Source organism: Nelusetta ayraudi, unplaced genomic scaffold, assembly GCF_046127955.1.
Source record: "Nelusetta ayraudi isolate G7.1 ecotype Tasmania unplaced genomic scaffold, CSIRO-AGI_Nayr_v1 ptg000060l, whole genome shotgun sequence".
Lineage (NCBI taxonomy): Eukaryota > Metazoa > Chordata > Actinopteri > Tetraodontiformes > Monacanthidae > Nelusetta > Nelusetta ayraudi.
The window spans coordinates 7,980,098-7,995,461 of NW_027466110.1; the positions used below are offsets into that span (position 1 = coordinate 7,980,098).

The following is a 15,364-nucleotide window of genomic DNA, read 5'->3' on the forward strand; positions in this document are numbered from 1 at the left end:
CACCTTGAGGCCGACTGGATCCCGTGAGCAGTGAGCGCCTCTTGAGATCCGGCCTCTTGAGTCGTGCTGGAGGGACAAGCGAGCTCATCCTCATCCTCAAGGACTCTCTTGGCAGAGGACGTGCGGCGTCAGGTGACACCCGCACACTTATTACAATCACCAAGGAGAGCATTTTGACCGTTTGATGAGCCGCACTATCGTTTTTCATCGCAACCGTCAGAGGATTTCGTCTTGTGACTGAAGAGAGTCTGTGTGTGTGTGTGTCTGTTTATCTCTACATTTTTCCCTCTGATGTGTACATTGGATGGAGAGACAAAAGAGGGGTGAGGGAGGGAGGGAGGGGAAATGAGATTGCGAGCGGTTGATAGAAAAGAATCAGCCAGCTGGCCTGCAGCCTCAGAACCAGAACCCTGCCCCCTGATCTCTGGCTCGGAGAAAACACAACAGCCGGAGGCTGCGGGGAGGCCGAGGAGGCTCTTGTTTGCGTTGAGGCTCGCGGGGAAGCCGTGTGTGGCTGCACTCGGAGTGGATGTTATCGCAGGAGCTCTGCCTCCGTCCCCGTTTAGCATTCCACCGAGGCGCTAATGGTTTTCCAGCTCAAGCAGCAAACTAGAACGACAACCATCGATCGGACAGCGGGGCAGCGCCCTGCGGTTTTACTCGCTGTTGCCTCTAGAGGAGCGATGTGGTAGTTATTAGACTGACGGAGCGCTTAAGCCCGTGACTTCAAACATTCTCCGTATTAATTTCATCCGTTGCCGTTCTCACATTTTGCGCCTGCGTGCGGAAAACAGCTCCCCTCCGTCTGTATTCTGTGCAGACGTTTGAGGAAAGCAGGAGAGATTACGCGTCCTCTGCCCCGTGGGTAGGCTAAACCCAAAGACAAAAAAACATCTTGAAACATCTGCTACCCATATTTGGTGGACCTTCCAAGAGCAGCAATCCGAGGTCACTCTATAAGGTCATCATCGCTTCAATCTCTGTCTCCCTGCAAGCCTCTCTATCTCCCTCTCTCTCCCTCTCTCTCTCCCTCTCTGGCAGACTCTCCGTCGTCCTCCTGCTGCCTTTCAGTAGCTCCCAGTGAGCATCAAAGCCTCGACACTCTGGTCCCACGGAGCAGGAATCTCCCCACTGTGCAAACAGCGCCGCACTCCTCCCCGACCGCGGAGCAGATTCAAACTTGCGTGTGAACCTTTGCATCTTCGCTGGCCCCCATTAGAAGCAGAGGGAAATGAGGTGTGTGTGTGCCGAGAGGGGTTTTTCCTGCTTGGGGATCTATTGGTGGAAAGAAGCGTCGAGGAGGCAGTGATCAGCGACGGATCATGAGATAAATGGGACAAGACAGGAAGCAGAGGAGGGGAACTGCAAGTCTGACCAGTCACAGGAAGCCCTGTAAGACACACATTATAATCATTTTTAAAATCTTTTGTGTGTCTGTCTAATCACTGGCAGACCTGTGAACACAATCTGTTCAACATAATTTGACCGGTTCATAATGTTTTCATTTGAACTGAATTCTCACATCTGGAACTTTGCTCACTCATTTTCTTTGCTCAGTGTGAGTGGCTGCAGCGCCTTGCAGCATGAATCCACTCACTGTAGGGCTTCTTCTGGCCAGACAAGAGCGCTGCATAGTGGTTAACACCGGTACTGCTCAATGCTTCCACCCACACGTCTCACCGCCATAGACCCTGAGCCTGTCTTAAAAAGACTTAAACCCTGAATGAAATTCTCTGAGTCTGTTGACACTTTTAAAATATGTCCAGAATTTTGAATGAATTGAGTCATGAAACCTGAAGAGTTGACATATGACTCCAATTGTAGTACTGTCAGGTCATTGCAATTTTTTCTCCAGGATGAGAAGTAAAAATTATTTTATTTTTTTTAAATTAGGTTTGCAACAGTACAGCTGTACAGAAAAATATGATTTTTTTTTTTTGCATCCAAGTGTTTATCTTCCATGTGTGTCATCCTTGCTTGCCTTTGTCAGATAAGAGCATCAAAGCTCATCATCATCATCATCATCATCATCATCACCACCCCTTGTTCTTATTATAGCAGTGAACTGCAACAGTCGAGGTCAGAACTGCGGTCTGCGTCCACGTGTAGAGAAGAACTGGCAACCACTCGTTACGTGTGTGTGTGCGTGTGTGTGTGTGTGTGTGTGTGTGTGGGTGCGCGCGTGTCTGTTTGCAAGGGAGATCACAGCCTTTGATCACTGGCTGTGTTTGATTGCATTAATGCTGCATTTAATCCTTGTTTTGATATCTCTCTGTCTCTCTTTTGTCTTTTGTTACATAATTCAACAGGAAGCAGCAGGTGGAGCTTTAACACCGGATGCTGCTTTCATGTCGTTACATGTGTTGAGACACATGTAACGCGTGTGTGTGTGTGTGCGCGCGCGCGTGTGTGTGCCCCGCCTATTATGCTGCATCTGATAGTCGCACTAAACCTGAATATTGAATTGGTTGGAGTTTGTTGCAATGTTAACCCAAAGGTTTCTTTTTGAGTAGGAAAAAAATAGTAACTTAGTTAAAGCAAAAAAACAAACAAATAATCTAAATGGGGAAAAAGCCAAATTAATAATAAGATCTAATGTCATTTTGATCTTCCTCTGTTTAATGATGCTTTAACATACCTCGCTGTTGAACCCCCCCCCCCACACCACCACCACCACCCCTACCCCCCACATTAAAGTTCCTAAAAAGATAAAGCTTAAAATTCCAGCTTTTGTATTTGAAAATTTCAGTCCAATCACATTGAATGATTGTTGTGGAATTTGTAAGAGGTGAAGCCGAATCTTCCAAACTTGCCATCGCTCGACCTGTTTGTTTCTGACCAACATCCAGCAGCAATAATGCCCTCCCCCACCCTCTCCCCTGCAGGTCGCAGGATGGGAAAATATGTGAATATCTCATCAGTGAAGCGAGCAGCTGCAGACGAGGAGGAGAAGCAACCCTTTCACATGTCACAGTGACCCACCTGCTTGTCTGTCCCTCTGTCTCTCTGTCTGTCTGTCTGTGTGCGTCTGGATGATCCCACCTGCTTCTGGGCAGATTGGACTCTGTCCTCACCTGCCTGTGTCAGCCGCGCTAATCCACCTCTGCCACTCTGACAGACACGGCTGCGATAAGGCACGACACCCTATCCCTCGCTGTTTGATCCACACACACACACACACACACACACACACACAGACAGACTGATGTCTTCAAAAAGATGGATGCAGACTGTTTTTAAAAAGTTAGTTAGTTTTAGTTTTAATCCTGCTGGAGCTCCATGTTGTGGCTCTCTGGTTTAATAGTCACACACGGTGGCACAGTGCTATGACACAATTGGATTTTTCCACTTGGGGGAGTAAACACAGGGGTGGTGCTATCAGGCACTATTGCTAAGGGCCTAAACCTGAAAATGCCCCTCCACCGCCTTAGAAATAAATATTTTGTTCAAAGTAGATTCTGGCTAATTATGCTATGACACTTTATATATATTTTTTTAATGCATTGTGATTGTGCTCGATTCATTTTTGCGATTTATTTTGTAAGGCAACGTGCAACAAACGATTTAAATACTCGAAATGTCTGCGGTATGTTGATGTTGAGTGGTGTCCAGCGCCACCTGTCTCCCTGCTGACTCCCTCCGGCTCTCTGGCAGACCTGGGCCCAGCTGTCAGTACGGACAATATTAGACTGAGGTCTGGGAGAGCTTCACTCCTCTTCTCGTCTGTCACCCTGCAGTGATATCTGTCTCCCCACAGTTTCACCCGAGCTAATTAAATGTTAGGATGAGAGAGGACGCGTGCTGAAAGACGGCGACCATCACCAGCTTGTTTTTGATGACAAAAAAAAAAAAAAAAAAAAAAATCATATATATGTGACCGATGTGGGATACATGTGTGAGAGCGATGTGACCGCCCTCCACTGGACGACTTGGAAATCAGTTTGCAAAAGTCGTGATCAGATGTTGCATTTAAAAAAATAAAAATAAAAAAAATACTCGTTGTCTTCCTTTTCAGTAAGAACAGAATTGTGTTTAGTTTTAACACTGAATAATATACAATTCTAATTATGTTGCTAAACGAATAATAGAATAGAAAAGAACAATATTGTTTTTAAAATTTACCAAAATGCGTGTAAAAAAAACAAACAAGAGTTGGAAAGCCTGCTGTTACGCTTAAGTGCCACTGGGGGGCAACCTGAACACTTCTAATAGAATGAAAGTTCGAAACATTTTCTGTCCCCACCAACCCTTTAACTTCCTGTCTGCCCTGATTTGTGGGCTACCACCAGCAATACTAGCTAAAAGTTGGTGGCTGACTATCAGCTTACCTGGAGGTAATTTGAGATGGTTCCAGTTGATGTAACTATGGTTTATTTCATGACTTGATTATGATTCATTACTTGCTAAATTATATGACACACAACAAAGGAGCAGTCTAAGTCAGGAAATCTGCCATTACTTTGCCTTGATATCAAAGCACCTATCAGTCAGCCTGCAGTCTGGTTGCAATGCAGCGAAGTCTGGTGCTTAATGTCTAATACAGAGAGATTATCCTCCCACCACATCCTGTTCAATTTGTGATTAAAGAGTCTCTTTTGATCCTTGCCAGGTATTAGGTGTTGAATCAACAGTTCAGCCTCATTTTCACTCTAGTTTGCAACGTTTGGTACATCATTGAGTTTTGTCTCAGTATGAATCTAACATTAAGGTGTGTGTGTGTGTGTGTGTGTGTGTGTGTGTGTGTGTGTGTATTTAAAACAGGGCTGCAGTTATTTATTTCACAGTCTTATGCAGTTCCTTTGAATAGCCAAAGCCATTTCCAAGACTTGACTGTCTTTGAGAGCTATTTGTGCCTGTTTCCATTCTTGGCCCTTGTCATGTAACCCACTGGAGATGAGCCCGGTCTGACGCCTTAATTGGATCACTTATGCACTTCCCTGAGACACGCATTGCATTGTGACCTACTGTGTGAGATCACAGACGTAAAGGCAAGTTTCTTGAATGGCTCCATTCATAAACAGGGCAACTGAAAAGTGCTGTTGCATGAAATCTGCATCCACTCCCCAGTGTATTGGGATTGCATAAACAACTATTTTTAGTGACATTATTTTTAATTTGATAAAATATGAGCGGCAACGACCCAGCAGCCATCCTGCCCTCTGAGGCCACCTTTTGGTCTTGTCCTTTGGCAAACATGGAGGAGGTCCAACAAAGCATCATTTTCAGCAGGAGGCGACGTACCTTAACGCTTCTCCCCTTGTCGCACTCAAACTGTAAAATCAGATCCCATGTAGCTGTTTTTTTTTATATATATTTTTCCATTGAGTTCATGAACCAAGACTCATCAGTCTATGATCTTCTGCTCTATGTATATCACAGTTTGTGTCTAATTTGTTTTGGGCAACATGATTCAACATGATTGTATTGTTGAAACATTTCTATTGCTTTCTATTCTATTCTATTACACATGTCATAACCTTTTGATGGGTGGGAAAGATGATTGCCGGTGATTTCATTGTGATTGTTGTGATTGTGAGACTGTGTTGTTTTATGAGACGTTGCTCAGCAATCAGTGCAGAGCTGCACAGACCTAAAATTGCACCACACAAAAATTGCCTCCCACCCACCAACGCCAACGACACTTATCGGAGTGATTGGGTCATTGATCGCCTCTCTGATTGGCTGCCTGGCCTGTCGGTCACGACGTGCTACGGCTGCTCCGTTCATTCCCACGACTGACGCATGCGGGGCGACTTAATCTGCGCTTCGGCTGCAGCCACAGGATTGTGTCGCAGCGTCTCCCTGCTGAGGCGCCGAACGCTGCTCGACCCACCGGCTGGAATACAGACAGCAGCTCTCCTCCTCCCTGAAGCGAACCCCGCGGAGTCATTTAACGCGTCAATGGGGCTCCAATCGTCGTCGTGACTGCTTCCCCCACCGCCTCTTCATCACGCACTGCACCGACCGCGTCCACGTTTGCAGCATCCTCAGCACCGCGGCTCCTCTCCTGCGCAGACATGGGCACCGTCCTCTCCATATCGCCGGCGTCTAAGAAGGCATCCATCATGGACGCGGAGGCGGCGGTGGACGCCGCCAAGACGGACAAGAGCCTGAAGAAGCACTCCATGTTCGTGTCGCTGTCGTGGAAGAAGCTGGTGGCCAGCTCGGCCAAGAAGAGCGCCAAGAAAGTCACGCCGAACGTGCTGGCGGTGCCGTCCGGCCAGGTGGCGCAGCTCAACAGCGAGAACATCAGGAAGACGCACCAGACGGAGGAGAGGAAGCCCAAAGTGCCCATCCCGGTGCCGGTGCCCACGGTGCCCGGTACGCACAACGGCGAGCCGGCCGGCCAGAAGGCGCGGCTCGGCTCGGTCCAGAAGCAGCCGAGCAGCCTGTCCCTGGTGTCCCCCAGGCGGATCGTCATCCAGGCTTCCACCGGGGAGCTGCTGCGCTGCCTGGGTGACTTCATGTGCCGCAGGTGCTTCAAGCTGAAGGAGCTCAACAGCGGCGAGGTGATCCTGTGGTTCCGCAACATCGACCGGACGCTGTTGCTGCAGGGCTGGCAGGACCAGGGCTTCATCACGCCGGCCAACGTGGTCTTCGTCTACCTGCTGTGCCAGGACACGGTGGCGGAGAGCATCGACAGCGTGGCCGAGCTGCAGGGCACCTTCCAGACGTGTCTCTACCTCTCCTACAGCTACATGGGCAACGAGATCTCCTACCCGCTCAAGCCCTTCATGATCGACGCCAACAAGGACGTTTTCTGGGAGACGTCGCTGCGGATCATCAATAGGATGAGTGACAAAATGCTGCAGCTCAACGCGGACCCGCACTTCTTCACCGAGGTCTTCCAGGAGCTGAAAAACCAGCGGGACAGCGCCGAATCGAACCTGGACCGCTGAGATTTGACCGGGCAGCGTTGCTTCAACTTTTAATTTTTAAAGAGAGAAAAAATAATAATGAAGGAGGCAATGTTGAGCAAAGTCACACGCGGGGGTGATTGTGGACGTTGAGGGACACATCCCACGTCTGGGGCTGAATATCTCCCCAATGATGTTACCAGTTTAGGCTCCAGCGTAGTAGAAGAATTCATGAAAAAAAGAATATGCATGTCAAAGGTTTATTGTCCCCTTTTGTCTTGTCCCCCCAACCTCCTTTGTGGCACGAGGACAGCGAGGACAAGCTGCGTGGTACAAATCATGTTTGTTCTAACGGCACAACCAAACCGCTGCAGCGATGTATTTATTTCTATTTAAGAAGAAAACAATGCAGGCTTGTGCGTTCAGTCTTTTTCCTTTTCTCATTTCAACCACGACTCCAACCATCGATGACTCAAACGTTGTTTTTCAGCCTTCGTCCATTCTCCATTAGCCCACTGGCTCTAATTGAGGGCGATGACGTGGCCAGAAATAGGTATCCTGCGGAGGAGTGGAGAGGTGGAGCTGTCCGAGGTGCTGACCTGAGCCTCCATCTCTGCTCCTGTTCCCTGGATCCCAGCTATTTCCAGCCCCCTCCCCGCCTCCAGCAGGGCCATGGGAGGCTTAAGGGGAGCGCAGTCGGCCTAGAATATACCTGCGAGGCTTAAGCCTCGTAAGTAGAGGTGGACAGCGTATCGCCGCTTTAAACCCCTGCTCCGTTAAGCTGCCCGAGACGTGCAACAGATAGGGTGAGAGGCGTGTTTGTTTCCCTCAGAGGGGAAGGTAGATGTGGGGGGTGGGGGTGGGGGGTGTTTCCTATCTGTAGATTGCTGGGATGCTGCGGGAAAAGACATCTCTGCAAATATGATCCGTCCTCTTTTTGCGTACATGTGTGTGTGTGTTTGTGTTAAAGCACTGATTCTCATCACATGAGCCACTTTTCATTTCCATTGCTTTTTATTTATTTTGATTTTGTTTGCATTTGTTCCTTCCAGCCTGATTGCATGTAGGGACAAAGGTGTGAGCTGGCTCGAGATGAGAATCAGGGCACGGGGCCAAGGGAGAGTCGATCCGCCTATAGAATGTATAGACTGCACTAAGTGAGCCCAATGCAGCAGGAGCAACAACACGATTGCTTTCTGAGCGACTGCATCGGCCGACGTTAACGACAGACTGAATGGAATGTATAAAGAGATTGTTTATAAAGCTTTTATGTGCCAACTATTCTGTACTATTGGCCTACAAAAAAATGAAAAGATTCTGCGGTTTACATGTACATATCCTGCATTTGGAATTTGCTCTTTTGTGTGTCTCTGCCTGTTTTTGGAGGCGGCGAGCTGAGAAACAGAAAACAAGGGTAAACGTCTTAAATCGTGCTCTGTAAATGTTGCCGAGGTTAAATACGCTTTCAGAGCCTTCGACGCCTGGACGTCGGCTCCTTCAACGTATACGTTTTTCTCCAAACCGAAAGGGATGGAAGCTATAACTGTTTGCACGAGGCGTCGCAGTTTTTATAAGCTCAAAGTGATTAGAACACACCAGCCAGCAGCTCTTCTTTTCTTTTCTTTTCTTTTCTTTTCTTTTCTTTTCTTTTCTTCTCTTCTGTTCTTTTCTTTGCTCGGTGTTACGCTCCTCGGCAAAGTGAATTTGTGACGTTGCGTTGTCAAGCCGTCGGGTGGAATGTTGCGCTGCTATTTTGCACAGCTGAGAACAAATCTTGATGTTTTGCACAGTGGTATAACATGGCAGTCACGTACCAGTGTTTACTTTTAGCCACTGGACTGTTGGTCATTTACATTTGTGGGGGAGAAAAAAAAAATGGGAGAAGCAAAGGTCTCCCTCTCCGGTGATGCTGTATGATTTAGACCTTTTGTACAGTTCAATTTCTCCTGTACGTCTGCTATGGAAAGTGATATTTAGATGTGTGTTGTCAGTGGTGCCGTGCCACAGCTGCATACACTCTCTCGACATAGTAGTAGTTGTTTATGGTGATGAAATAAATCCAAATTTGTGTAGAATCCCTTTGCTCTTGTCTCTTTTCTTCTTCTCCTCTTCCCATGCAGCACTTGATCTCGAGCCAAACCTAAGTAATAACCGTCCTCATATGCAAGCGTGCGTGGCTTGCTTGTGCAAATCTTGCGGTTGTGCCGAAGCGGTAATTAACTTGGACAGCCTCTTATCTACTCACACCGCTCACTAAGCCTTTGATTTGTATGGGAACCCTTGGGACATGGTTACGCAACAGAAATAAATCCATAACAAATATGCTTACTGGAACGATGCGGCCCGTTGACACGGGGCTCATGAGAGTTCATTGGTGAGCGTGACACCCGATTTTATTCTCAGCAGACTAAACTTTGACTTTTTTTCTTTCTTTTTTTGTGGTCTGTCAACTGAAACATACAGCCTCTGGGGAAACAAAGGGCTCCTCTGACCCAACAGACACCTCAAAGAATATTTTTCTAGTGCCTCTGATAAACTTTTTGTGGCACGCTGAGGTGCGGCACAGCAAAGTGGCACATACACAGGATATTTCAGGCACCCTGTCTGCGTGTCCTGGGTGTTTTAATCAGGGCTGCGTCGTGAAACTGGAGCACCGCAAAGCAAAGGGCAACGTCAACAGTGAAGGAAATGAAGGCAAATTTTACGTCGTCGTCTGTTGACAGTAGAACGACATCACTGGTAAAAATTCTTTGTACAAAATATTTTTTTTTTTTCCATATTCATGGTAGGAACGTGAGGTTCCATATAAGTTTTTTTTTTTTTTGTGAGCGAGGGACGCAGTGATAATGTGCAGCCTGTGAGAGAGGAGCTGCATTGATAAGGGTTTTCCTCTTTCGCTTTTTCTTTTTTTTATGAATAAGCCACATGAGCTGGAGGCTCGCTTCATGTGATTGGCTAGAATCTGCTGCAGTCTCAGAACTGTCTGTGGCACCCCGTGTGTTTGTGTGTGCACTGGTGCACGCGCGGGTGTGTGCATGTGCGCACTTGTGTGTGTGTGTGTGCGTGTGTGTGTGTGTGTGTGTGTGTGTGTGTGTGTCTTATGGGGATATTCGATGCCTATTTTCGGAAGAAAGGATGAAGAAGCACACAAAAAAGCCTGACAGAAAGGGAACAGTGCAGAGGAAGTGGGGAAGAGGCAGAGAATGAAAAAAAGGTTTTGGGGGAGTGGCTGGTCTCCCTCCTTCAAACGCTGCCTCACGTCAGCCTGGTGGGAATAGCATCAAGGACAAAAGCCGCTTTCTATATTTTGTCTCACTAATGTGGGGACAATCAAAACGATGCACTCATCTATTTGAATTTCCATTGCCTCTTTATCATAAGAGGCCATAATTTGCCTGAATTTGCGGGCAGAAAATCAGCTTGTCAAGTAGGCACCTAGGAAACAAAGGGGGCAACAGATGTCTGGAGGTCTTTCCGCCTTTCCCTCAGAGTTTGCACAGGTTGACTTTGACGTGGCAGAATCCTGCAGCAGCGTTATGTAACGGCCTGCCAGTGTATTGCTGCGAGACGTCTCTGTGTTATTAAGATTCAGCTCGGGTCTCCTAGCATTTCTGTCTACCAGCCCCGGCTCTCAGCATTCTTCTCTGCTGTGTCTCTATAGTAACGGGGGAAGGTAAGTGAATGAGAGCCGCACAAAGTGAGCTGTGCGTGGGCCGGACTGCTGCACAACAACCACGTTGGAGCGCGCCGCTGTGTGCATTAGACAACACTCTGCGCCTTCCGAGGGGTCTGTTTGTGCAGCACGTCCCCACTCCGTCCGGATGCGCAATCTTTTTTTGTGAGACGTCTGCTTTTGTTCTGCGTGGTGCTTTTTCTTTTTTTGTTGTCGTATTTCTGATCTTACCAGCGGTTATGAAACAGAGATGAAGCAAAACATTTTGTTCTGTTCAATTCCGAAAAAACAGAACTTCAATCAACACAAGAACTAAGAACTAAGTCAAATGTTGCCATACCAAAACAACAACTATAAAGCAACTTTAAAACAAGAACACAATCTGCTGGTGATGACATGCTAATGCTGTGTGTGAATTTCATCCAATATCAAGGTAGTTGCTTTTTTAAATAGAACATAGCCAGTGTTCCCATTTGTGTACAAAAACATTCAAGAGCGTGGCTATGGTCAGACCCTAACCCTGCCCTCTTTGTACATTGACTGTTGTTTACTGTTACGTAACTCTGTAAAATAATTCACCTAAAATGTCCTCCTGTCAAAATGTGTCACAAGACACTTTGGGTTTTGCTGGTAAAAGCCGCTGCGCTCTCATCTTTCACATTAAATCCTGCTTGTCATCCGTCAAAGAGGCTCTCCCAATTGATTTTCCACCCTAAACATATCACATTAATCAGAAAATCAAAAAAGAGAGAAAAGAGGCAAATAAATGGCTGACTGGAAAGACATCAGGAGTTCTCTTCTTTCCAAATGAAACATATGGCCACCGCTCAGATTTCATCTCATCTTGTGCACGATGCTGGATTTCATGTCCTCCTCTGACACGTTCTTCAGCACCGAAATGCAGTAAGCTGCATAAATTAATCTAGCCACATTAAATCCCTCGGCCAATCAAAGGGGGAATGAAGAAAGACTCAATTCTCTGATGACATCCTGCTCATGATACCAGAGTTTCTTATTACATAATACTCTGCAACTTCCCGAAGAAACTTTTGCTCGGTATGCAATTTCTCCCTCTTTGTGAGATGTCAGATGTCTTATGAAAGACTCCCAGCACGTCTTGCTGCAGGACTGACACAGTGTCCGTGTCTGTTGTGGAGGTAATAATTGTCAAAGTTCATACATGCGTCGTCTCCAGTGTCTCCCCCAAAGAAGGATTCTCCCCCGAGCACTTCACCTGAATGGAAAAAAGACAAATGTAGACCAAGGGAGTAAACACACCATGGGGGCTTATGTCTATTTTGCAGTCCTGTGGCTACATAACCAACCTGTTTAATCTCTTTAACTAGATTACTCCAGCCAGGAGCTGCATTAAGAGCCACTTGGTCATTAACACACGACAGTGGAGCTCGACACAGCTGAGAAGAAATATGTATTTAAATATATATGCATATGTACATATATATATATAATACATATATATATATATATAGGGAGATAGATAGATAGATAGATAGATAGATAGATAGATAGATGGATGGATAGATAGATAGATAGATAGATAGATAGATAGATAGATGGATGGATAGATGAGTGAGTCATCGTGAGTCATCGCCGTGTCTTGTTGCAAACCATGTTACACAATAGAACTACGTGCATTCTGTGTTTATTTGACACTTTTTTATATGTTTGAATCTCACTTGTTACACAATATGCAAAGAAGGCCGTGCTAATTCCTTCGTTCACCAGACACCTACACGCCCGCTGATTGTTGGTTTCTCACCCTTTTGTTTTCCCACCACGCCACAGGAATTTGCATGATTATTCATCCATTTGGTTATGTAACATCCCAAATCCCAGCATGGATTCTAATTTCGGCACCATTTTCTAAATTGACACATGAACACGACAGCAGCGAGGCGTTAGCTGATCATTTTTGTTTTTTTGTTTGTTTTTTTATCTGAGACTCTTGAAAACAAAACATCAAACACACTTTCATATGAACATCATGAAGCAGGTGCATCCTTAAAACTGTGCCACAGGGCTCAGTTTTAGGACCCTTGTTATTTTCAATGTGTATTACAAAACAACAAAAACAAGCTTTCTTTTAAATCACATGTTGCATATCTCCCAAAGAAGCTGAGGTCTCTTTCAGGATTCATTTGTAGAAATAAATCTTGTTCTGGTTGATTTTATGCATTCTGAATGGACATGTGCCCTGTGAAAATGTATTTTTGTGTTTTTGTTTTTATATCATTGTACATTCTGTGATGACTGTTGTAATAGGGGAATCATTGGAAAAGAGAGCTCGCCATCAAATGGTCCTACCTGAATAAAGGGACAAAACAATTTCTCCAAATCAACGTCCACACAGCCGAGCCTGTCGTACCGACAGAAGACAAGCACAAGTCTTGACATCGACTTGTCGTTCACCAACACATTCCACTTGTACCTCTCTCCTCTGCTACCTTTTGCCGCGCCTGCCCCTCCTCCCGCTCATTCACAAGTCTATTTCAGTGCCCCGTAGGTGTGCCGTTTTAATTTAGATGAGTCTTCATTACCACGCTCTCCAGCTGGAGGAATGACTCACTGGCTGCATCGAGTCCCAGAGCACACGGGAGCTCACTCCGCTGCCTGAATCCAGGCTCTACCAATGCACAGTCTTTAATGTCTGTCAAATTGTCAGTTTCAGTAAAAGGAAGTATGGTCATGATTCACAATCAAAAGAACTTGGTTCATTGTCGTGATACTGAGGGCTTTTCTCCTGTGAATCAAGCCCACTTGCAATTGAAATACAAATTGACCCTCAAATTGATTTCTGATTGCAACAAAGTCGATTATTTGCAATTGAATCAATAGGGACTATTTAGTGACCAATCACAAAACCTGCATGCAAGCACGCCAAGGGCCTATTAACAACCTGTGCAGAGCCGCTCTAAGCACAACATTGTGGCAAATAATTCTCGGCATCGGACACTCAAACTCAAATTCTGATCATCCGAGCTCCAGGTGCAGTGCAGAACATCAAACTTCAGGCCTCTGACCTCCCTAACCACCCTAATTGGTCTAAAACTAAATTGGACAACCTTGAGTTTTGTCTTGTGACGTTCCCGAACAAGCTCCAGTTTCCTCGTGATTCCGTCTTATATTGTTACTTATGTCTTGGCAGAGGAATCTGTACGTCAGAGCTACGTTATCTGATTAAATGAACAGAAATGAATTTGCAAATGGCTCTTTTTCAGGTCAAAAAAAGGAAAAATATCTTCCTAGCACTCCAGAAATCAAGGCCGACAATGAGGTCTGAGCACCAACCAGCTAAATTTGTCCCTCGCCAGTTGGTGGTTGCCCGTTGAGGACATGGAAGTGGTTCCGGTCTGCACGACAACTTGATGGGAACATCACTTCCAAGAAAAAAGAGAGTGCTTGGAAATGTGAAAAGTTATTTGTGCATCAGTGTCCCTGACTGTGTGCCATGATTAGATTGCACTCACACACTGATTGAATTGCCAAGAAACTGTGGGAATAAGAATGGCAATGTGAAAATGTGCAATCTGTGCAGAATATCTGCTCCGTTTAGAGGGAGCAGCGACTCGTGTTAACATTCAAACAGAACCGAGTCGTCTTTATTATATACGCCATAAAGACCAGTCAGTTATGACACATTTCGCATGTTTCTGCTACGCTTGTCATAGGCGGCAGCTCTTCATTCACACTGACACGGTAATGACACCGCACTGCCGTCTCATCCACTCAATTAACCCACATTCGCATCACTGGCCTCAATTGAGAATACACAGAGGACCATCTCATTTTCAATGTCCTCAAGAACATCTTTTCAAATCGCTCTCTGAGTAACCACCTTCACCGCTGCACCTGCGTCCCTCACAACGACGAGCAGCAAACATCAAATCGTGGGCAGAAAAAGTGGCTGCAGTACGAGCCTGATCAGAATCGTGGGAGGGAATCACTTGCTGGGAACCTGACTCAGACTCTCGGCCGCTTTGGTGTCAAAACACATCTGTCACTTTCAGGAGGCACCAAAGTGATCACATCAGAACTGCCCTGCAGGCTTCAGCAGGATCGTCCATCCATCCATCCATCCATTCATCCAACCATCCATCCATCCATCCATCCATCCATCCAACCATTCGTCCATCCAAACATCTTCTGCCAGTGCTTCTAATGACCAAGGCGTTGCAGGAGTGCCGCATCGTCTCCCCGCTATCTTGGGAAGGAAGGTGGGATTACAGCCGGCACTGCGACACAAACAACCGTCCAGGCTCGGACCCACGGAAGACTTAGGGTCGCCAATTAATCTAATGTGCACGTCTTTAGACTGTGGGTGAAAGCCGGAGCATCTTGACGGAAGAGAAGCCCACAGGGGGAACATGTAGAAAGACGTGGCAATGGGAGTCGAAGCCATGATGAAAGCCAGATGACGGTGCGAATCCCTGCACCACCACCACCGGGTCAGGGTGGTGGTGGGTTAGGGTTCCCAGTAGAACGGACTCAGAGCAAAAGAACGGGAGGAACGTTGCTGTCAGGCTCCAGACTCCTCAGTCAGTCTCATTCTTCAAAGTCCCACTGATCCTCATGTTGAGTCTACAGTGTCTCCTCACGTATCCCACTGCAGTCACCCTCTACTTTCAGCTACGGCAACTCTTCCATGCTCACGACGACAACTGTTTCGCACAAACAACCCTTACGGCACAACTTGCTTGGATTCTAGCAACAACAACAAAAAAAACAACAATTGTGAATGGATCCACCCACGCTAATTATTCTCCGTCAATGACTTGAGCAGAAGTTGGGTTTTATAACAACGTCCTCGACACTT

The 15,364-nt window shown here is 46.4% G+C and overlaps 1 protein-coding gene across 1 annotated transcript; it reads left to right on the forward strand.

The window, feature by feature from the left end:
* Nucleotides 1-5,714: 5,714 nt before the first annotated feature.
* cdk5r2b (cyclin dependent kinase 5, regulatory subunit 2b (p39)) lies at nt 5,715-8,932 on the forward strand. The gene has a single exon (XM_076040183.1). It carries the CDS (start codon nt 6,018-6,020, stop codon nt 6,897-6,899), a length of 882 nt encoding a protein of 293 aa, XP_075896298.1. The 5' UTR covers nt 5,715-6,017; the 3' UTR covers nt 6,900-8,932.
* The last annotated feature ends 6,432 nt before the right edge of the window (nt 8,933-15,364 follow it).